This window comes from Neomonachus schauinslandi, chromosome 4 (assembly GCF_002201575.2).
Source record: "Neomonachus schauinslandi chromosome 4, ASM220157v2, whole genome shotgun sequence".
Classification (NCBI taxonomy): Eukaryota; Metazoa; Chordata; class Mammalia; order Carnivora; family Phocidae; genus Neomonachus; species Neomonachus schauinslandi.
Window position 1 is genome coordinate 53,856,767 of NC_058406.1, and position 24,953 is coordinate 53,881,719.

The following is a 24,953-nucleotide window of genomic DNA, read 5'->3' on the forward strand; positions in this document are numbered from 1 at the left end:
ACCATGACCAGAGAGAAGAGTGAATGTTCTGGCTTGCCTTGGCTCATTTATCTGTTCTTGGGGCTCCAGGGTGTCAGCCCCACTCAGAACAGATGGAAAGGATTTAATTCCCAGAGAAAGTGTTGAGTAGATGAAAAGCATGATTTTTCAGTTCCGTGTGTGAACTGAACACTGCAGCTTTTGTGATAAGACTGAATTTAATGCTGATAAACATCCTAGATCGAAAAGAGGCCCCCCCCCCACCCCGGCTAAGATCTGCCCCCAAAGTGTCAGTACTGCTGAAGTTGAGAACCCTGGACTAGATTGATTGAGAATTAGTTGGGCTACCTATAGGGATGAAGGTCAAGAGAAAGGAGCTAAGGTATTTCCTGGTCGAATTTTCATGCTTGCATGACGGAGTTTTAGAGTAAGGAAATGATGGCTAGGAATTAGGAAGCAGTGAATAGAAATAGCAAAGGACCATGTAAATTGTCGTTTCTAAGGAACACTTGACAAATTACTGATTCTTAAGTTACTGAAAATGTACACATGCGTTATCCTTAGTTGATGATGATAATGTTAAAAAGGCAGTTCATTTAGCTTATACGTAGGAAAAGCTCAGCAGGACAACTTAAAATGTAGGTCATTAATGATAATGTGACCTTTTAAGACCATGGGAATTTTTGTTGTAAACCTCATTATTATACCATAGCTGATTACAGATCTGCATTTTCATCCTCATAATGTATTGATTAGATTGAATTTTTACTTAGGCATTAAAAATAGAATAACACTTTTTTTTTTTTTTTTTTTACTAAGACTGAAAGTTAACAAATACAAAGTTATTCATTGGGAATTAAATTCCCAGATTGCAGAAGTTTGTGGTTTTTTGGTGGTGGTTTCTCAGCTTTCTACATTAGTACCCCCCCAACCACACACACCTAGTGAACTTTGTTGAATTATTTTGACAACCCATTTTGTTTGACAAGCTTCATATGTTACTTAAAATGCCATAATAAGCACTTCCCTAGCTAACTTGCGTGCTCCTGTCTTCTGAACTCTCACATATTTATAATCACGTAAATTGTATCCACCATTGTATATTTGTTTTTGCTTTTTAAAGATTCTAATATTTAGGCTTTGTAATTCATTTAGAAAGCAGTAGTTTCAGAGGATGTTACTAGATTTCAGTGATTATGATCTTTTGAAATCCATCATGTTCAAGTCATTTGATGTAATTATAATAAAGGGTATTTGTTTCTTTTTGTTGCTTTTATAGAGCTTTTCTCTTCGTTAGATGTTCTTTCTCTTCTGTAGTTTAGTGTGTTTTACCGTAGTGGTGGTGTTCTTATATTCTGATTTCTTGGCATTTAGTTGTTCTACAACAGACACTTAATAAAAATCACTGTATTGCCTGTTTTATTTAGAGCACAGTCAAAAGTCATATTTTATTTAGAGTGAAACTTAAGTGGAAAATAATTTGGTCTCTTTCTGAAACCAGTAAAGGCAGTGTGGTTTATTCTCTGTGGAAATGCTAATTGTTCTCATCCATGGTTATTTTTCAGTATATTATAATTGTATAAAATGAGGTGTATTCTCAGGGTCAGCCTGTCTGGCTGTCTTGTCACAATTCTAGGGGTCTGGCTTGTCATTTGGCGCCATCTGCTGATGTTTGTGTACTCAGCTTAAATAGGATATCTGTATCCTGTGGCTATCTGAAACTTACAGAATAATTCCAGAAATATCTTCCAGGTCATTTGTGCTTGTTTCATAAGTCCAATATAGGGATATTTAAGTGGGAGAACACTGAGGACTCAGGGACCCACCTTCCATGTTTCTTAGGGCTTCCTTGTAAGGACTTGTCCACCCTCTACCCATCAGTCTCAAGAACGTAAAAACTGTAGTCTCCCCCCTTGGGTGAAGAGAGGCTAAGCAGAGAACAAAAATCAGTAGTGTATACAGATTCACTTTATCATGGCAGTTCTATTATATTTACAATTTAGAGTTTGACGAGGATTGTACCAGCAGGTTAGAAAAGGGATGAGGTTTACTACGGAAGATTTTCTAGATTGTCCTTACACTTTTTTTCTTTTTTTATTTTATTATGTTAGTCACCATACAGTACCTCATTAGTTTTTGATGTAGTGTTGCATGATTCATTATTTTTGTATAACACCCAGTGCTCCATGCAGTATGTGCCCTCCTTAATATACCCATCACCATGCTAACCCATCCCCCCACCTCCCTCCCCTCTAAAACCCTCAGTTTGTTTCTCAGAGTCCATAGTCTCTCATGGTTCGTCTCCCCTTCCAATTTCCCCCCTTCACTTTTCCCTTCTTTCTCCTAATGTCCTTCATTCTATTCCTTATGTTCCACAAATAAGTGAAACCATATGATAATTGACTTTCTCTGCTTGACTTATTTCACTTAGCATAATCTCCTCGAGTCCCATCCATGTTGATGTAAAAATTGGGTATTCATCCTTTCTGATGGCTGAGTAATATTCCATTGTATATATGGACCACATCTAAACCATTCATCTGTTGAAGGGCATCTTTGGTCTTTCCACAGTTTGGCTATTGTGGACATTGCTGCTATGAACATTGAGGTGCATATGGCCCTTCTTTTCACTACATCTGTGCCTTTGGGGTAAATACCCAGTAGAGCAATTGCTGGGTCATAGGGTAGCTCTATTTTTAATTTTTTGAGGGACCTCCACACTGTTTTCCAAAGTCGCTGTACCAACTTGCATTCCCACCAACAGTGTGAGGGGGTTCCCCTTTTTCCACAACCTCTCCAACATTCGTTGTTATTGCCTTGTCAATTTTTGCCATTCTTACTGGTGTAAGGTGGTATCTCAGTGTGGTTTTGATTTGAATTTCCCTGATGGCTAATGATAATGAACATTTTTTCATGTGTCTGTTAGCCATTTGTATGTCTTATTTTGAGAAGTGTCTGTTCATGTCTTCTGCCCATTTTTTGACTTGATTATTTGTTTTTTGGCTGTTGAGTTTGAGAAGTTCTTTATAGATCTTGGATATCAGCCCTTTGTAGTGTCATTTGCAAATATCTTCTCCCATTCTGTGGGTTGCCTCTTTGTTTTGTTGACTGTTTCCTTTGCTGTGCAGAAGCTTTTTATCTTAATGAAGTCCCAAAAGTTCATTTTTGCTTTTGTTCCACTTGCCTTTGGAGATGTATCTTGAAAGAAGTTGCTGTGGCTGATGTCAAAGAGGTTACTGCCTATATTCTCCTCTAGGATTTTGATGGATTCCTGTCTCACATTGAGGTCTTTATCCATTTTGAGTTTATATTTGTGTATGGTGTTAGAGAATGGTCAAGTTTCATTCTTCTGTATATAGCTGTCCAATTTTCCCAGCACCATTTATTGAAGAGACTGTCTTTTTTCCATTGCATGTTTTTTCCTGCTTTGTCAAGGATTATTTGACCATAGCATTGAGGGTCCATATCTGGGCTCTCTATTCTGTTCCATTGGTCTATATGTCTGTTTTTGTGCCAGTAACCATGCTGTCTTGGTGATCACAGCTTTGTAATATAGCTTGAAATCAGGCAGCGTGATGCCCCCAGCTTTCAACATTTTTCAACATTTCCTTGGCGATTCGGGGTCTTTTCTGATTCCATACAAATTTTAGGATTGTTTGTTCCAGCACTTTGAAAAATGTCATTGGCATTTTGATCAGGATGGCATTGAAGGTATAGATTGCTCTGGGCAGCAGAGACATTTTAACAATGTTTATTCTTCCGATCCATGAGCATGGAATGTTTTTTCCATCTTTTTGTGTCTTCAGTTTCTTTCATGAGTGTTTTGTAGTTCCTAGAGTATAGATCCTTTACCTCTTTGGTTAGGTTTATTCCGAGGTATCTTAAGGTTTTTGGTGCTATTGTAAATTGAATCGATTGTCTAATTTCTCTTTCTACAATTGCATTGTTAGTGTATAAGAAAGCAACTGATTTCTGTGCATTGATTTTGTATCCTACCACATTACTGAATTGCTGTATGAGTTCTAGTAATTTGGGGGTGGAGTCTTGGATTTCCCACATAACGTATCATGTCATCTGCAAAGAGAGAGAGTTTAACTTCTTCTTTGCCAGTTTGAATACCTTTTATTTCTTTTTGTTGTCTGATTGCTGTTGCTAGGGCTTCTAGTATTATGTTGAACAATAGTGGCGAGAGTGGGCATCCTTGTGTTCCTGATCTTAAGGGAAAGGCTCTCAGCTTTTCCCCATTGAGGATGATATTTGCTGTGGGTTTTTCATAGATGGATTTTAAGAACTTGAGGAATGTTCCCTCTATCCCTATACTCTGAAGAGTTTTAATCAGGAAAGGATGCTATATTTTGTCACATGCTTTTTCTGCATCAATTGAGAGGATCATATGGTTCTTCTCTTCTTTTATTAATGTGTTCTATCACATTGATTTGCAAATGTTGAACCACCCTTGCATCCAGGGATAAATCCCACTTGGTTGTGGTAGATGATCCTTTTAATGTATTGTTGGATCCTGTTAGCTAGGATTTTGTTGAGAATTTTGGAATCCATACTAATCAGGGATATTGGTCTGAAATTCTCCGATTTGATGGGGTCTTTGCCAATTTGGGGGATTAAGGTAATGCTGGCCTCATAGAATGAGTCTGGAAGCTTTCCTTGTGTTTCTTTTTTTGAAACAGCTTCAGGAGAATAGTATTATTTCTTCTTTGAATGTTTGGTAGAATTCCCCAGGGAATCCATCAGGCCCTGGACTCTTGTTTTTTGGGAGGTTTTTGATCACTGCTTCAATCTTGTTACTGGTTATTGGCCTATTCAGGTTGTCAATTTCTTCCAGGTTGCTTAATTTATTGGCATATAGTTGTTGATAATAATTTCTAATAATTGTTTCTATTTCTTTGGTGTTAGTTGTCATCTCTCCCCTTTCATTCATAATTTTAATAATTTGGGTCCTTTCTCTTTTCTTTTGGATAAGTCTGGCCAGTGGCCAATCGATAGATCTGTTAATTCCTTCAAAGAACCAGCTTCTAGTTTTGATATGATCTACTGTGTTTCTGGTTTCTAATTCATTGATCTCTGCTCTGATCTTAATTATTTCTCTTCTAATGCGTGGCTTAGGCATTGTTTGTTGCTTTTTCTCCAGTTCTTTAAGGTGTAAAGGTAGTTGGTAAAGTCGGGATTTTTCTGTTTTTTTGAGTGAGGCTTGGCTGGCTATGTATTTCCCCCTTAGGACCGCCTTTGCAGTATCCCATAGGTTTTGGACCGATGTGCTTTCGTTCTCATTAGTTTCCATGAATTGTTTTAAGTTCTTCTTTGATTTCCTGGTTGACCCAAAAATTGTTGAGCAGAGTGGTCTTTAGCTTCCAAGTGTTGAATTTCTTCCAAATTTTTTCTTGTGACTGAGTTCCAGCTTTAAAGCATTATGGTCTGAGAATATGCAGGGAATAATCTCAATCTTTTGGTAACAGTTGAGACCTGATTTGTGACCCATTATGTGGTCTGTTCTGCAGAAAGTTCCATGTGCGCTCGAGAAGAATGACTATTCTGGGGGCGCCTGGGTGGCTCAGTTGGTTAAGCGACTGCCTTCGGCTCAGGTCATGATCCTGGAGTCCCTGGATCGAGTCCCGCATCGGCCTCCCTGCTCGGCGGGGAGTCTGCTTCTCCCTCTGACCCTCCCCCCTCTCATGCGCTCTCTCTCTCTCATTCTCTCTGTCTCAAATAAATAAATAAAATCTTAAAAAAAAAAAAAAAAAAAAAAAAAAAAAAAAAAAGAATGACTATTCTGTTGTTTTAGGGTGGAATGTTCTGTATATATCTGTGAGGTCCATCTGGTCCAGTGTGTCATTCAAAGCTCTTCTTTCTTTGTTGTTGTTCTGCTTAGATGATCTGTCTATTGCTGAGAGTGGAGTATTGAGGTCTCCTACAATTAACGTATTATTATCAATATGACTCTTTATTTTGGTTAACAGTTGGCTTATGTAGTTGGCTGCTCCCATGTTGGAGACATCCCAACCCTGTGCCATTTTATGGGAGTATTTAGGCCATTCACGTTGAGAGTGATTATTGAAAGAATGAATTTGTTGTGCGCCTGGGCGGCTCAGTCGTTAAACATCTGCCTTCTGCTCAGGTCATGATCCCAGGGTCCTGGGATTGAGCCCCACATCGGGCTCCCTGCTCAGCGGGAAGCCTGCTTCTCCCTCTCCCACTCCCCCTGCTTGTGTTCCCTCTCTCAGTGTGTCTTACTCTGTCAAATAAATAAAAAATCTTAAAAAAAAAAAAATGAATGAATTTATTTTCATCATGTTGCCTGTGAAGTCCTTGTTTCTGTAGATTGTCTCTGTAAATTTCTGTTCTGTATCTCTCTTGGGGTCTTTCTCCTTTTATAGAACAGCCCCCCCTTAATATTTCTTGCAGGGCTGGCTTAGTGGTCACATATTCTTTCAGTTTCTGACGGTCTTGGAAGCTCGGCATCTCTCCATCCATTCTAAATAACAGCCTTGCTGGATAAAATGTTCTTGGCTGCATGTTCTTCTCATTTAGTACCCTGAATATGTCTTACCAGCCCTTTCTGGCTTGCCAGGTGTCTGTGGATAGGTCTGACATTATTCTGATGTTCCTCCCTCTGCACGTAAGGAATCTCTTCCCCCTAACTGCCCTTAAGATGGTTTCCTTGGTTCTAAGGTTTGTGAGTTTTACTATTACATGCCAGGGCGTTGGTCTGTTTTCCTTGATCTTGGGAGGGGTCCTCTCTGCCTCTAGGACACAAATGTTTGTTTCATTCCCCAGATTAGGGAAGTTCTCAGCTACGATTTGCTCAAATATATCTTCTAGTTCTCTCTTCCACCTCCTCAGGGATCCCAATAATTCTGACATTGGAATGTTTCATGGTGTCACTTCTCTGATTCTGTTTTCATGGATTTTGAGCTGTTTCTCCCAAGCCTCCTCTTTTCCCTTCTTGTCTATCAATTGGTCTTCTAGATCACTAATTTGTTCTTCTGCCTTGTTTACCCTAACTGTTAGAGTATCTAGATTAGATTGCATTTTTAATTTCTGCCAGTTCAGCTTTCATTTCTGCCCTTAGAGACTCTGTGTTGCTATTAATCAATTTCTCCATTCTAGCTGTTGTCTTCATAACTGTTACCCTGAAGTCCATTTCCTACATCTTGGTTATATCTGTAACCATTTGTAAATCTGTGGCAGAAGTCACAGTCTCTGAGTCTTTCCTATTTTGGGGGTTCCTCCTCCTAGTCAGTCTGTTGAGGGGTGGTTGAGGCAATGTACAGAGTCCAGATTATTGACCACAACCCAAGCAAGATGCACCTGTCTTATAGGGACCTTAGGGTTGTTGGCCTCTTGTTCTCCCAGCCTGTCTTCTGGGGGAGGGGCCTGCTGCACCGTTACTCAGGCAACCCTGTTTGGGCGGAGTTGCCCTGCCCCACTGTGGAGGGGGTGGGCTCAGTGAAAACTGTTTTGGGGGCTTTTGTTCTCTGGCGGCTTTCCTTGGTGGCTTTACGCGTCTCTTCTGAGAGAGCAGAAGAAACCATTTCTGTCTGCCTCAGAATGGAGAGATCACAGCCTGTTCTTCAGTGGGCTCTTCACGCCACACTATCTCTGTTTCTGTCTCTGCTGCTATAAACTGCAGCGTCCTGGGTTGTGCGCCCCTCCGCAGCGCTCCCAGTCCTCGCCTCCAGGTCGGGGCACGTCTCTGCCCTTTGTGCTTCTAAAACCACCAGCTGCCCCCAGTTCGCTTGCCTGTCGCTCTAGCTCCAGGTTTCAGTCTGGGGGGTGCTGCCCTAAAGTCCTTTCCCTGCCACTAGCGGTCTGCGAGTCTGTGCCCTATCCCCAGCACAGGAGGCTATCACTCACTGGCAGTGTAGGATCCCCACAGCTCCCTCCCCCTTCTGTTTATCTTCGGATATGTGCCCGGGGAATCATGGCTCCCCAATTCATACCTCGAAACCAACTGCCTGCGATATTCTGTTTGTAGAGATCCAGATATATCTTCTTACATCTCAGGCTGATTTTGTGGGTGTTCAGAGTGGCCTGGTGGGTATCCAGCTCAATTTAAGGGACAGGTTGGAATAGGGTCCCCTACTCCTCTGCCATCTTTTCCCCTGTCCTTGTACTTTAAAAAATAGTATCTATTTTGGGGAACAGAAAGGTAGAAGGATATTTTAAAGTATATGTGTGTAGTTGGGGTGGAGTGTGAGACAAGATAATTTATATGAAAACACCTAACGTAGTGCCTTATACATTGGAGATGCTTAATTAGCTGCTAATTCCTTTTTTATAACACAAGGAACTTTGACACTGTCAGTTATCCTCTATCTCTTAAATTCACAGTTTTTCTTCAGCTGGCTCCTTCCTATTGGCATTTAAATCATTGTCTCCTGTGTTTAAAAACCCAACAAAACCAGAAACTTTCTTCAATTATACTTCCTCACTGGCTGCTACCCCCATCTCCTCCCTTATAACCAAACTTTTCAAGAATTCTCTCCTTTCTTTCTTCCCCTTCCATTTACTCTTCAGTCATCTCCAGTGTGGCCTGGGCTTCCGTCTCTGCACAAAAACAGCTCTTGAAACATTCCCCTCCTTGTTAGTAAAGCCAGCGTACCTGTTTCAGTTTTCATACTGGCCATTTAACAGCATTTAACCAGTCTAGTACTCCTTGAAACGTTTTCTTCCCCTAGCTGCAATGGTGCCACATTTCTGGTGTTTTTTCTATCTTGTGACTATTCCTTAATATATTGTCTGCATTTCCATCTTCCTGTCATTTGGAATTGCACAAGGCTTTCATCTTAGGCTTTCCTCCTTTCCTTTCACTTTTAAAATTGTGATGGCAGTGAGGCTTTAATCTTATTCTAATGGAAATTCTGATGAAAGCTAAATGCTTTTAAGAAAGGAAAGACTCTTGTTTTATGAACATACATTTTTAAGCTTCATAGAAAAAAATATAAAAGTAAGAAAAATGATCCCAAATCTTACCACCAAGAAATAAACCATGTTGACATTTGGTGTGCATTCCTTTAGACCTCCTATTTCAAAATTAATAATTATAGCTAACATCCATTGAACCTTAATATGTGCCAGAATTGTTCTAAAGTGCTTTAAATCTTTACAACCCTGTATGATAGTGTTGTTATCCCAATTTTGCAGATGAGGCAGAGAGCAGGGAAGTAACTTGCCCAAGGTCATACAGATGGTAAGGAGTGGTGGTACTTTTCAAATGAAGAGAGCTTGGACGTGGTAAACTCAAGCTAAGTCATCTTAGCTTTGCTGTGAAAGAGCTGTCAAATGGTATCTCTCAGTTCAGATTGCTTGAATCACTTAGGCTGTAAATATGGTCCAAGAACAAAGTTAGACAAATACTAGGACCACATTTTACCTCTTGATAATCAACATTTTGGCTCTTAAGTGTGAGTTATTTGTTCAGTGAGAGTGGTTTAACACAAACTTGAACAGTTTTTGGCATTTTTTTTAACATTATGTTTTACTAATTTAGTGTATGAAAATGATGATCAGCTCCTGTGGGACCCTGAGTACTTACCGGAAGATAAAGTGATTGTATTTCTTAAGGATGCATCTAGAAGAACAGGTGATGAGAAAGGTGTAGAAGCAATTCCTGAAGGATCTCACATAAAAGACAATGAACAGGTACATGAGTAAGAAGTAACTGTTTCATTATGGAATGAATAAGTCATGGGGAGGAAAGGTACAGCATAGGGAATATAGTCAGTGGTATTGTGATAGCCTTGTATGGTGACCCCTGTGGTGAGCATAGCATAACGTGTACAGTTGTCCAGTCACTGTGTTGTACACCTGGAGCTAATGTAATACAGTTCTATACTATATAGTTCAGTTTTAAAAAAGAAATAAAAGTTTTCCCAAAATAAATTAACCATATATATTTTTATATATTTACATTTATAGATGTAAATGCTGTCACATTCTCTGTTATTATTCTAGCCACCAAAATTCCTATACTGTCATCACAGGGCATCTGAAAAAGCTTGCGTACACACTCGCTTCATTAGTATGATTTCAGCTAAAATAAACAAAAATGGTATCTCATTTTTGCCTGTATATCCTTCTTATTAGGATTTTTGAAGTTCCTTTGGATATCCCTAAGACCGTATAGATATCAGCTAGGGAATACATACCTGGAATGAAGTTATCAGGGGTATAGTAGACCAGTGTCTACTGTGAACCTAATAACAGCATTATCTTTTTTTTTTTTAACCTTTTTTCATCAATGCTTTTCTTTCTGATTTGTTTAAAATTAGAAAAGGAACCGCAAAAAGCCAAAAAGAAGGGTTTTGTGATTTTTATAAAATAGTTTTTTTCATTTTTGTTTCTGAGGTACTGTGGCTTCCAAGTTAGAGTATTTGCTTATCCTGTTTCCTAAGTATTTAGAAGCATTAATTATCAGGATTGAATTTGTTGTTCTTTAGTGTTCTCTGTGTTTCATTCACTAGAATTATTTGTCTTCCAGAAATGACGAAAAGAAATACTGGATTCAGGAAAAGCTTTTACTTTTTTAAGAAATTGTACCCTTGAACTTTTCATAGTCTGGGTCACATACTGATGGCTTTTATTTTTCTAGGCTTTATATGAGTTGGTTAAATGCAATTTTGACACAGAAGAAGCATTGAGAAGATTAAGATTTAATGTAAAAGCGGCTAGAGGTAAACGTAAATAATGCATTTTTGTTTTCATGACTTAGCAGAAAATAAGCTTAAGATCTTAAGTCTGCGTAGGTATATCCTAAGTTTAATAATAATACTGATCTTTCTGAAATCAGTAAATATTTGCTGAATAATGAATAACTTGTAACTTGTTAAATAACTTGTATATAACACAAGCATTATGGGAAATGGGATTAAGGCTGTTTGTTCTTTATGGGAAAATAAGGCAATTAAAATAAAAATACATGATGCTTTTCAATTTCAAGGCATTTTTATTAAATATTTTCTTATTTGATCTTGTTAATAATAGCCCTATGAACTCTGGAGTGTGACAATTGTTACTTTCAAAAATGATGAGACTGAGGTCTCTGAAGTAACTTTGCTGGGACAAACATAATTTATAAGCAATGAAGTCATAACTAAAATAAATCCAGTTTTTTGTTTTTTTTTACTCTAAACTGGGTCCCACCCTGCTTCACTAAGAACACTATTTATATAACATTACATAGCAAACAAGATACTTACTCATTCAACAAAAATTGGAGGACCTGCTGAGTTCTGAGGACATAATTGTAAACAGAGTCCTGCCCTCATGGTGCTTAGAGGCTAGGTAGGGAAGCTGAAAAATAGTTACGAGTTCTTCCAAGGAGAATTAGAGGGTATACTTCAAATTTATTGCTGTAGGACTTAACCTAATTTTGGGAAAGAGTGAGGCTGTTAGGGAAAGTTTATAGAACAAAATGATACTTTTGCTAGAATGTAAACAAATTAGGTGAAAAGGGGGTGAGGCAGAAAATGATTGTAGACAAAGGGAACAGCATCACAAAATCTAAAGTGAGAAAGAACATAGTGAATTTAAGGAACTGAAAGGTGGCTAGTATAGTTAGATCATAAAGGAGAAAGTGGTCCAAGGTAGGTTGAAGAATTAGGGAGCAAATCATCCAAAATTTTATTAAATACAGAATTTTTGTCACTTCATCCTTTGCAGCCATCAATAATAGAGCTCAGGAGTAAAATACTTCCCTTATTGTTATTAGAAACTTACATTTTTATTTATAACTGTTTATATGCAATATTTAGGGGAAAATTGCTTTAATAGTTTTCTCCCTCATTTTGTCAGAGGAATTATCTGTTTGGACAGAAGAAGAGTGTAGAAATTTTGAACAAGGGCTAAAGGCCTATGGAAAGGATTTTCATTTGATTCAGGCTAATAAAGTAAGTAATGATAATGTTTTCTCTTTTATAAAAAGATAATTAGTTAACCCAGATCATCTTATATCTTTATTACTTTCAAATGTTAATGGTTCTATAATGTTTTAATATATTGATTTTTAGGGAATTATAAACTTGCCAAGATTTTCTGGGATCTGTTTAGCAAGTGACTGTTTTCAGTGCATGGTATTAGGAGCCTTTAAGTTTGGACTGATTTGCAGATATGTTAATCAACTTCAGGGTGGGATGTGTGTATACAATGTAATTACTTAAGGCTTTTTTCCACAAACTTGTGACAGATTTTTTAAAGGACTGGTCTTTAAAATAATCTTGAAACTTCAAAATGTTTTTAACATGACATTATTTACAATTAAAATATCTCTACATTTATTTGTCTAAAATCAGATACTTAATATTTAATTTGGCTTTAATTAAAATTTAATTTTCCAGAAGAATATCTCAATAAATCAGCTTTATTATACATTATAATTTTATAATTTGACAATTTTATTTAACATGATTCATTTATTCCATATTAATAATATCAATTTTACAGTGTCAATGTATACCCAAAAGAACTTCATAATTACCTCCAGATTTATTTTTAGGTTTAATTCTCTTTTTTTTTTTTTTTTTTTTTAAAGATTTTATTTATTTATCTGAGAGAGAGAGAATGAGAGAGAGCACATGAGAGGGGGGAGGGTCAGAGGGAGAAGCAGGCTCCTCGCCGAGCAGGGAGCCCGATGCGGGACTCGATCCAGGGACTCCAGGATCATGACCTGAGCCGAAGGCAGTCGCTTAACCAACTGAGCCACCCAGGCGCCCTAGGTTTAATTCTCTTAAAACTAAAATCAGGTTAGATTTTTAATAGGAACTATACAATTATATAGAATAGAAAAATGTGTTGTTTCTGTGGGAAATTAGGATGTGCAAAATTAAAATCTCAGAGTTTAAATGGAGGAAATGAAGCAATTTCTAGGTTTATAAAAATATCACATTTTTGCAAAAATAAATGACAAGGAGTGTGGCTTTACACTCCTTAAAGATAGCGTCTGAGTTTCGAGTGATGGCTTGTCTAGGATGGTGTTCATTGAGTTCTAAATAGTCTGTCACCACATTCTTCTTTTTATACTTCTGGATGTGATTGGTGTCCATTTAATTTGTTTCAATATTTTATGTTCTGTAAATAGTTGCTTATAAATCCTGTGAATTTATTTTTCTTTATTTTGTTGTGCATTAACTAGTTTATTTATTTATTTTGAGAGAGCGAGAGTAGGGGTGGGGGAGCAGAGAGAATCTTAGGTAGGCTCCACACCCAGTGCAGAGCTTGACATGGTGCTCGATCCCACGACCCCAAGATCATGAATGAGCTGAAATCAAGAGTCGGATGTTCAATCAACTGAGCGACTCAGATGCCCCTAACTAGTATACTCTTGATTATCTTGTTGCATTTTGGTATTTGACATCAGACATAACTACTAATAAGAAATTTTGAGTCTTAGAATTGGTGTCAAAAATGGATCCTACCCCTTAATGTTGTATCCAAATCATCTGATTACCTCCAGCATAGGGAATATTCTGTGAAAGGAGTGCATTATACTAATGACTAGACATGTATGTTTCTGATTGTAAAAAACAAAAAAATAAATTGTTTCATGGTTGAATGGAGCAACATTTTGGGATGAGCATTTTCTAGCATTCCTGCTTGGATTAAAACACTATATTAACCAAATCATGCTGGATTATCTATGGAGGGGACTCCTAGAGTGATAAGCTAGTATGATAGCTAGCAGCAGCAAGGAATCCCTTTTTTTAGGGAGTAAGAACTTAATAGGTAACTTGAAACAACTAGCCAAAAAAGTCTTTAATTTTGAAAACAAGACCTTTATTTCTTAAAATATTTGGGATGGTGATATTTCAGTCTTACAGAACTCAATTGACCTGTCTATACCAATATACTAGTTACAGTGAACAAAAAGAGGACAGTTATTCCTTAAGAAGGAGAATGGTCCAGTGAAAACATTAAGACTGTTTTTATACCTGGAATTGAAGTTTGGAACTTAATCATGAGTTCTAGGCTTACTTTATTAAAGATTTTTCATAAAATTGTTAACATTGCATGCCCCAAAATATCTCCCAATTTTTGCTTTCAGTAAAGTACAGTTGACTTGGCTTATGTCTATACAGAAATAAGATTCTAAAGGAGGCAAAAATAGAGCTTGAGATTATTAAAAAAACCAAAAAAACAAAAAACTTGATAGCTTTCAGTCTTAGAGCAAGATGGGCCAAATTTGTAAAGTGCAAGCATAAGGGAAGAAAGAAAATGTATGTCAAGTAGTGAAATGAGGATATCATCAAATTGACTTTAGGTGCATTCAGTCTGACAGGATACCTACTTCAAGATTAGAAATTTATGGGTTTATGGGTTTAAAGCAATGTGGTCTTACATCCCAACACTCATGCAGATAGCTTTTTTTTCTTTTAAACTCCCAGTACTTTATTATATATATCAACCCTACCACAGCTCTCCAAGCTAAGTAGCAAAAAGAGCAAGTTGTCCACATCATTTGCCAGTCCCATTGGTGCTGACCGTTTATGGAAGGGGAATCATTCATTCACACAAATAGAGCACAGTTACTGGAGTAATTTAGTGAACAATGAATTAGAATTGGCATTATTATAATACTTTTCAACTCACTGTGGAATATTCTCAGCCTTTTTAGAAAATAAAATAACTGAGTCTGGATCACCAGTGGGACTACTAAGAGAATCTTTTAAATGGGAATTTAAAGGTAGACTCCCTAGGTACCCTGTGAGTAAAAGTATTTGCAAACTGTTTATAACATTAATTTTAGCTCAAATGCCACTTCCAGGTATTTTCAATAGAGGAGTGTTTATAGTAAATTAAGATGATAGTTTTTTAAAAAGTGTAACGCTAAATATCTGAAGATTTGTTGCCAGTGTATTATTTCTCTCAATGGGAGTTTGGAAAGAGTGGTTTTTAACAAAGCTGCTGCAGTGTTGTATTTTATACAATGTATTATATATTACTTAAGGTACATACAAATTTATTTTCAGACTTCAGATATTTTTCATGAAATAACTCCTTTAAGGAAGAGCTGATTCTTAAAAACAAGTGTTTTGTTTCTTATAGGTTCGAACAAGGTCAGTTGGTGAATGTGTAGCATTCTATTATATGTGGAAAAAATCTGAACGTTACGATTTCTTTGCTCAGCAAACACGATTTGGAAAAAAAGAAATATAATCTTCATCCTGGTGTAACGTGAGTTTATTTTGTCTGTTGAGTCATATATTTTTGCTCTTGAATTTTTTCTTGAGAAAATTGTAATTTTTAGTATCTTCATTTTCCAGTAGGAAAAAAGTTTACATTAGTTTAAATTTATCCACTTACAGACATATTTTCATGGGGCATTTAGACTTTTCAGTGTCTTATGAAACATAAACTACAATTCATATTGCTTGAGACAATAAATACCTCAAAGCAAATATTAGAGTATGTTTCCAGGAAAGGAAGTGGATCGTAACAGCTGTTAAAGCATGTTTTTGTTAATTTCTGTTCCATTCAGTATAAGCACATAGTTTTAATCTAATAATACTGTGAGCACAGTGAAAATAGGAAAAAGACTCTTTTCAAAAGCTATATGGTATGCCTAATAGAGGCCCTTTAAAAAGGAATGGAAATTAGTATTTTTCTTTGTCCCGTCTACTTTTGATCCCAGGAACCAAAATAAGATTTGGGTATAGATGATATAAAAGGGAAAAGACAGAGAGATAATAAGTCAGGTCAAATTTCATTTTCTTTTTTGTTACAAAGTTTTTTAAAGAGGAAAGAATATGTCCATGGTGACTTCCCTTTTCCCAGATTTCCTGAAACCTTTCCCCTAACAGAAATATTTAATAATTAGTCCTGCAACTTTAGCTTACTCCCAGTGAAATAGGGAGTATGAGTTGTTATTATATGTAGTCTTCATGCAAAATGCCTTGTATGCCTGTACCAGTCACCATGCTAAATCTCTTAGCCTCATTCAGTCTAGCTTTGGAAAAAAACTGTCCCTGCTGCCACTGGTAATTTGTTACTTAAGTACATAGAGTATTGAATGAACTTTTCGTCTCTCGTTGAGTTGCTCTGAGATGCTGGAATTAAACTTTACCATTCTATCCTTGATTATTTTCTGCTTTTTACAGAATAAAAATAATGCTAAGTTGTAACTTCATTTGGTCAGTGTGTACCAGTAAAGTTCTTACGGTTGGCCAAATAACTGCCTTTGAAAGAAGTGCTTATATGCGTATTTGATTGTGCTTTGCAAACTCCTAGGCTAGACTGTTTCTTGGTCATGTTCATTTACAGGTGTCTCTGCTGGTCACTTTCCTGGAGGATTAAACACTCTAAAATCCAAAGCAAAATTCTCTAAAAGGGAATAAATGGGTATGATTGCCCTTGGAAATCATGGGACATTGGACTCTGTGCCTCATCCCCCATTATTCAAAGCTCATGATGGCTAGAGTAGAATTTCATACATAGTATTCCAAATTTTATCTAATTGCTTAATGTTATAAGTTTATAGTTAATTTTTTTCTTGGTGATTTATTGGTAATATTGAGGTATAATGATGTAGAACTAGATACAGTGATCTAGTCTTCAGAGTATATCTTAAAATAGTCAGTTTTCAAGCTATTCTTTAGGGAAAAGCAATAGTAACATCTGAGCGACTCAGATGCCCCTAACTAGTTTACTCTTGATTATCTTGTTGCATTTTGGTATTTGACATCAGACATAACTACTAATAAGAAATTTTGAGTCTTAGAATTGGTGTCAAAAATGGATCTATAGGGAAAAGCAATAGTAACATCTTTCATTTTTTTCACCCATTTCAGAAATAATGTTCACACACGAACTACAGGCAATCTGTCGTCACCAGCAGTAAGAACATAAGAATTGCCATGCTGGGTCAGACCCATGGTCCATCCAGTTTTCTCTTTCAGAAAGCATCACCAAGGGAAGTGTTGTGGGCTGGCTTAGTTGGTCCTCTGTGCTGTCAAGCTCAACAGGTTAGGTAGGGATGTGCTGCCAAACATTTGAGTTTCTCTGATAATCTCTCCATAGCTTCTGGAAACTTTTTGAAGATCCTTATATCTGTACCCTTGATTCCTCTTAAGGTTAAGTATTCAGTAGGTGGAGTAGCTGCAGTTACCGTATTATCTCTTTTCTCATGCTTTAAGATTTTTACAGTGGTCCCCTGGTATAATGGTAGGAAGTGAACAAATATGTTTTTGTCCCCCTAGGCGAGAATATGGTGGTTTTTGTAGGCTTCAGTTATGTCCCCTGTAGGTGTTTCATAAAGTTGTTTTTTTTTTTTTTTTCTGACAGAACTGTAATGTTTTATTCCTATTTATCCCTTTTAGCTGTGCTACATCTTCTATAAGAAGCTGTGACCAGACTATAATTATTGCCCAAACAGGGAGAAATTGTGGTTTTCTATAAACATGGAGATTCTTTTCAGTTTGCTTTCAGGACCTCCTTCTGTTTTTAGTTGCACTTCCAGTGCACAAAACATTAAGTTATTATTATAAGACAGAAATTTGAGTTTTTTCATCTTCCTTTTTTAGTCAAATTCCATAGTTAGAGCACACTATCCTGAAAGTTATTTGTTCATTTTTCTGTTACGTTTTTACCTTCCATTTGTTCCAGAATGAAGCGCATTTGCCATTTTTATGCTTTATAAACAACCTTTGCAAAGATCTTCCTGCCGATTTTCTCTAGTCACTACCTGGAAGAACTGGTAGCCATATGCAAATTAGAGACTTTACTGTAACAGCCTTGCAAATAATTTTTTTTTTAAAGTAAAAGTTAACCCATCATAACTCTGGTTATCTGAGTGCTACTCCGACCTCCTGGATGGCCCACCTGACTCTTCTTCCTTACTCATTGTGGATGCCATTAATCCTTAAGAAATGATAATTCTTTTACAGTATCATTGCAGTATCTAGTCAATTCTAGCTTCCTTCGCTTGGCTTTTCACATCCTCCATTATCCATCCCTACCATACCAAATTTATTTCCAACAATTCCTCATCATGTATCATCTGTTCTTATTAGTCCTAGCCTCCGAAATTCCTTTGCATTCATACTCATTTGTATTTCCGTGTGCTTCAAATTTGTTACATAATTGTTCTGGAATTATGATAAATGGCATAAAGCTGGAGGGGGAACTAAAACACCATTTAATTCTATTCATAGGCAAGGAAAATAAGGCCTAGAATGGTAAATTGATTAGCTCATGGTGTTTTGTACCTCAGACTGTTGAAAGCTTCAAGTCCCTATATTTATTATATCTTCATATCCCAGGGGACAGTGTGATCATGTAGTTTGATATTATAGCTACAGTGAATAGTCTGTTGTAGACTATTACCACACTTTGAGTAAAATCCTAAGCCCTTCCACTGTTTCCTTCTTACACACATTCTTACTTACTTGCTCAGAAATTCTCAGGATTTGTCTTAATATTTCTATTACAGTTATTCTGAGGGAATTTTAAAGTAATGGCTTTTATGTTTTTTTTTGAGCTTCTCTTTTGTGCCATGCACAGCTTAGGCACAGGTGGTGCAGTGGTGAACAAAAAGACTAAAATTCCTGCCTTTGGGGCATGAGTCCAGCACTGGTTATCAGCAGACTTTCTCCGTAAAGAGCTAGAGTAAATATTTTCGGCTTTGCGGGCCTTTGGTTCTCTTGCAACCACCCAGCTCTGCTGTTGTGCAAAAGCAGTCATAGATACTATGTAAATGAGTGGATGTGGCTATGTCCCATCAAAATACTACTCACAAAACCGGTGGCCAGCCCACAAGCCATAGTTTGCTGACCTTTATTCTAATGACGTAAGAGCACTTCATAGTTTACAAAAACACTTTCCTGCACATATCTTGTGCAGCAACTCTGTGTGGTAGATACATACATGATGTTCTAGGTAAAGACACTAAACCGCAGAGATAAGTGTTTTAGCCCAGCTCTTCTAACCCCAACCCAAAGTTACTTAATTCAGCAGCCTCCCATGCCATATAGTTCAGGAATAACTTAGGGAAGAAGTGAGTTCACCTCTAATGGTATGCTGGCAGACAAAGCCAGCAGATAAGCTCAGGAACTTAGCCTTTTATAGCTCAGATCTAGCAGAAAGGTAATACAGAAGATACCCAGGAAAGTTCAGGGAAGTGATTCATTGGTAGGCCATAATTTGTCTTCCAGGTATTGCTATAGCCATCACATAGTCTTTAGGAGCTTTAAAATTTCAATCTTTCTTTGTGCAGAAATTCTTCTGTACTCCTGATTGGTACCGTTACCATCCCTCTCTTCACTTACAGAACCACTGATTTTAATTGGGCCACTCTGAGCACTTGCCTATAGTTTTAAAAGTTTTAAAACTTCCTATAGGTATCTAAAATTTGCTAGTTTAAAGCCCTTATACATTTTTCCAACAAACATGTAACCAAAAGGAGCTTTCCATTTAAATGTTCAGATCCTGGTGGGGTAGATGAGGCACTGGAATGAATGTAAGTGAAAATTAGGACATATTTAATAAAGCCTTCTAAATTTAACCTCAATTTTAATTTTCAGCTTTTTTTAATGTAGGAAAATAACTTTTATTTCACTTAATTTTAAGGGATTATATGGATCGTCTTCTAGATGAAAGTGAAAGTGCTGCGTCTAGTCGAGCACCATCCCCTCCCCCAACTGCCTCAAACAGTAGTAACAGCCAGTCTGAGAAAGAAGATGGCACTATCAGCAATAGTAATCAGAATGGTAAGCAACTAGAGAAGTACTTTGGTTTGTTCATGATGAAGGGTACTTTTCTTTTAGTAGCCCAGGCAATTCAGTTTTGGTTTGTATTAAACTTCCAATGCAGAAGTTATAAAAATAGTAATTATAAATACCCACAGAACGAATATACATAATAACCAGCATACATACATACTAACACAGAATACAGATTGGAAAGAATTCCTGTTGACATCACTAAAAACTAAGTTTAATAAAAATAAACCATCAATAGTGACCATTTCTTTTAAGGAATTTATTCTTTTTGAGTAGCATTGATTTTCTTCATCAGTTGGGATGCTTGGATAGAATTTTCTTGTTAACTCTTGGACCAAAACACCAGCCATTTAGCCATTTCACATCAGAAGTACACAGGTATTTATGAAATACGTTGAAAGCTGTAACACTTTATCAGGAAAGTGCTTTAAGCATTTGGTGAAAAGAAGTAGATAATAGGGCATGGTTTTGAATAGTTTTCTCTCTGATAGCATAATAACCTTGAAGGATGAGAAAAGATAAAGCACATGTCAGGCTCTGCATTAAAACTGTACAGAAACATTTCTATTTTTATCTCCGTGAGAAAGAAGCAAATGACATTCCATTATGTTTGAGGTTCAGGTAATGTTCTTGTTTAAAATATACAGTGGACCAAAGATCATTGTGCTGGTAAGACCTAGTCAGAGAATTATTTTGATTTCTGCTTTAATTCAAATGGTCTTCCTAAGTAAGACAGTTGCCAAGCAGAGACTAATAAAGCCTTTCACTCCTCTAAAAGAGGAAACTCGTGAATTAGAGATAAGTTCTGCACCTGCATTCTGATATAACAGTCTTAAGGGAGGGCCAGTGGAGAGCTAAGCTCCCCAACAGAAGTTAGAAGAACACTAAACCGATTATCCCTTATTCTGACCTTTGGTCTCACACTGGCACTGCTGGAGTGAATATACTTTGTTCATTTGATGACCCTTCTCTATTCCTTCACTACTTCTCCCTAAGAACAAGCCAGACGAACAAAAAAGAGGGCTCAGCAGCCATTTTTTGGTTCTAAACAGGTTTGAGGGCATGTTGTTAATGCTATCCTGAAGTAGAGTAAGAAGCTAAGAGTCTGACCTTACGACTCTTAGCTTCTTACTCTAGCTCAGGGACGCATACAGTTGATACTACTTTCCCTGTGTGCTCATGATACCAAATTGTTTCTCTTTTTTTGTTTTCTTTTTTAACCATTTGATGAGACTATGCAGTTAACCTAAGGAGGTGTTTATAAATTACATATAAATTATTCAGTATCCCAGAAGCCATTCACCTAGGTTCCCATAATCAAGATTCCCAGGTTTTTCAAGGAAAGGAAGGAATTCTCCAGTGTGATTTTATTTCTTTCGTAAGGGCTTAGTGTCTTGAAATCTTATTTTTTACCTACTCACAGTGGTCACATAGCTCTTTGGGCTTACTATAACAGTATCATTTCTTCTGCATCGTGATGCACAATCCCCATATGCATTTATGATTTGAGTGCACTTTTGAGTTGGGGACATAGAATATTTTCTTTGACCCAAATGTAGTATTTGAGGCTCATCCTTTATCCTTATTTAATAATTAAATTAAAATTTAATTATCTCCAGTGGCACATTCTGTATTTACATTAAGTATCCAAAATGTCTAGTTCATTTTGCAGTCAACTCTAACGTGCCTTTTTTACTGTAACTTGTAGTAAATAATTATTCTCTTTTCTCACCTGTTACGGAGGAATTTGTGTTTGCTTTTATGACTTTCAAATGTATGTTTGGACAGTGCAAGCATTAATTTTTTAACATTGTGACAGATTATTTAAATCTATTTAGATAAATATAATGTGTGATCTTTACCCTTAAAGCACAATACCCATGGGTTTACTTACATTAAGAATAAAAGTCATGTCATTTTATATGGCAGTAGAAAACTCAAGCTTCTAACGAATGTCAATTTTTTTTTATATAGTTTTAGAAAGTTATTACCATTTTGCTAATTTGTGTGTGTCTTTGCTTTAATTTAGCTTATTTAGACTACTGGACCCAGTGCTTATTTGTTGTTACATAACACCAACATGCTCCTAATATATGCCAGAATCTATTCTCTTAATTCTTTATATTTATTAACTTACTTAATTTTCATAGCGAGCCTGTAAGTCTCTTATTACCCTCATTGTATATGTAATGAAACTGAGGTACAAAGAATGTAAGTAACTTTTGCCCAAGGCGACATAGTTACTCAGTAAATAGAGCCAGAGTTCAGATCATATGTACATATAGATTTGACACCTCTCATCCTTGATGAAAAGCTGTTTTACAATAGCTGTTTTAGAATAGTTTACAAAGTTAGCTTTTTAATACTAGCAGTTTCACTTATGTTTCTTCCAATGTAGGGGTGTCATCTAATGGACCAGGTGAAATGTTGAGCAAAGAAGAAATCAAAGTTGAAGGGTTACACGTTAATGGACCAACAGGTGGAAATAAGAGACCACTTCATGCAGACATGGATACTAATGGTTATGAAACCGATAACCTTACCACTGACCCAAAACTTGCCCATATGACTGCAAGAAATGAAAATGATTTTGATGAAAAAAGTGAGAGACCTGCCAAAAGGCGAAGGGTAAACAGCAATGGAAAAGAAAGTCCAGGTTCTTCTGAATTTTTCCAAGAAGCAGTGTCACATGGCAAATTTGAAGAACTTGAAAACACAGATGACTAAATTTTAGACTTGTTTTACTTTCTTTGGAGTAAAATCTGGTGTGACTAAAATTTTCAGGGTTGATGGGTTACCTTAAAAAGTTGATTTCCTTGAAGCAGTTGGTTAAAATTTTGAAAATTTGAATTGAGTCCTAACTTTAGTAAATAAGATTTCATAATTCTGCCCTTTGTAGACTTTTTACTTTAAAAGTGTAAAGACCCTGTTAAGGATAAAACAAATAGTTTAGTAAATTTGAATGAACTACAGAACTATCTGTACCTTCTCATTTGATGTATTAATCTTAAAAGCTCACTACAGGTACTTTTTGCTTAGTTTTTGGTAGAGAAGAAAAAACCACGTTCAAATTTCTGTTTAACACCAGTTTTTCTAAGTTTCTTGAGATGTCTTTATCTTTTATAAGAGACATTTTTCTCTCCATACAAATTGAGTGTCATTATTAAGGAAACCCTTATGAATCCTGAAAGTTATGCTAGCATGATTTTTTTATATATAGAAGTTTAAAAATAAACCAAGTCAGGTTTGTATATGTAAAATTGTTGACATCAATGATGTCTTTCCATATTCTTATCTGGGCTTAAGAAATACATTCTGTATTTTTCCAGATTCTTTGTAGCCTTTGAAAGATTTTTACAGTACATATGTCTTGACTGAGCTGTCCTTTCTTAATACAAAAGCTTGTATAATTTTCTTAACTTGTACAGTTGGTAAACTTTTATGAGAGGAATTGATATTCTGAGTCTGTCAGCTTTCATTTTATTTTGCTAAGGGTTTTCTAATGAATTTTTAAGTGTTTGTGTAGTAACTAAGTCATGTTTCTTATACAGGTGGTAAAAGTATTCATAAAGGATTGTGAAAATTTGTTTTTTCAAATTTCTACTTAAGGACAAATAGTTTGAGAATTTTGAAGTTAAGCATGATACCTAGATTGCATAGTTTGTTTTGCGTTTGCTATAATTTTCAAAATTATTTTTGAAGCAAGACAGAAGTTTAATGTTGGTTTAAGTGCTTCAATATATCATGCTGACCAGAATCCTGTTCGGTTATTTTTATATGCATTATAAAATTTGCCATTTTTGCATTAACTAAACAGGGGAAAAGGTCAAGCAATATTTAGATGTTGGCACACACAAGGAGTTCGCAGATAACAATACTGGTTTTATGAGGAAAAAGTGATGTTCCAAAATGAAAATAAGATGTATAACCATTGCTCTGTGTGATTACAAATAGGACCATCCATTTGCATAGCCTTGCAAGAGTGCCATTTTATTTTTAGTGCAAAATTCTTGTTAAAAATGTAGTTTTATACAGCTGATAGACCAACCTATATCCAAACTTTTATAAAAGATTATTAACTATTCTTGTTTTTTCACACAGGCATACCCCAAATGCTTATACTGATTCATTTTCAGCCATCAGTTTAAGAGCTAATGCCTTTTTAAAATAAATCTTCTGTGGTCTTGTTTTTAATGGCTCAACTGTTTTATGCAATTGAGTAAAGGTTTGCACTGAGAAGTTATGGTTTAGGCCTTACCCCATGAAGTATTACTACTAACATATGTTCAGTCTGCTTCCTTCCACCAATGTGAACAACTCTTCTCCCCAAACAGTGTTAAAAAGCCACTTTACAACGCTTGACTTCATTTAATGCACATTCACTGTTATATACATATCTGAGTAAATCAAAGTTTTGGGTGGAAGTGTTAAGAAGCGTGAATTTTTTGTTGCTTTTGTTTTGTTTTACCTACAACATTAATTTATCCAGAATGGCAGCTTTAGCATATGGTCACAATCCATTTTCTAAATCAGTTTTTATTACATGAATCCAAAGTGTCCTAGCTCTTTGTCAAAGATGATCTATAGAAGTGTTTCAAATGAAGAGTGATGCTGTACTTTTTAAGTTGTTGCAATATTAGAGATGCTATTTTCACCTTTTTTTCAAGATGCATTTTGTTTGCAGGTTTGTGAAGTTCTTGGAAACTAATACTACAGGAACATTTTTAGTACATTCTCAGGCATGTCTGCAAATATGGCACATGTACACATGTTAGGAAATTTTACTTTTCTTAATCTTATCTTTTTAAAGTATGCCTAATGAAAGACATTCCACTATTATAATACATAATGCTCAGCTTTTCGTGAACAAATATTTAATTGTATTTTGTGTTTATACAGGTATTTCACACACTTTGTTCTTCATAATGCAGCCACTATAAATAAGTCACTGCACTACTTTAAAATTTTTAGTAATATCATGAATTTAATTTGCTTTAAGATTTAGTACATTTCATAACTCTTGAACTCTTAACAAACTGCATTGGGAAAAGAAGCTTTGTTAATAGTTACTTAGTTTCCCCCACCCCATACCCACCCTCAGCAAAGCACTATTATTTTCATCTGAAATGGTATTGTTTTATAATGTGTTTTCAAATAGAGTTCAGAATCTGCAACTCAGTTCAACACAAGTGTGTTGAGCTTTAAAATGTATTTGAATATTTAAATAGGCATTTAAAATTATGAATTAGA

General features: G+C 36.2%; 1 protein-coding gene across 1 annotated transcript in view; it reads left to right on the forward strand.

Annotated features, from left to right (window-relative positions):
* Nucleotides 1-24,753, forward strand: part of MIER1 (MIER1 transcriptional regulator) — a 65,633-nt gene extending 40,880 nt beyond the window's left edge. The window contains 7 exon segments of the mRNA XM_044914534.1: nt 9,485-9,636; nt 10,586-10,667; nt 11,788-11,882; nt 15,034-15,129; nt 15,131-15,162; nt 19,552-19,691; nt 22,102-24,753. Coding sequence (XP_044770469.1) covers nt 9,485-9,636; nt 10,586-10,667; nt 11,788-11,882; nt 15,034-15,129; nt 15,131-15,162; nt 19,552-19,691; nt 22,102-22,430 — 926 coding nt within the window. The 3' untranslated portion in view covers nt 22,431-24,753.
* The last annotated feature ends 200 nt before the right edge of the window (nt 24,754-24,953 follow it).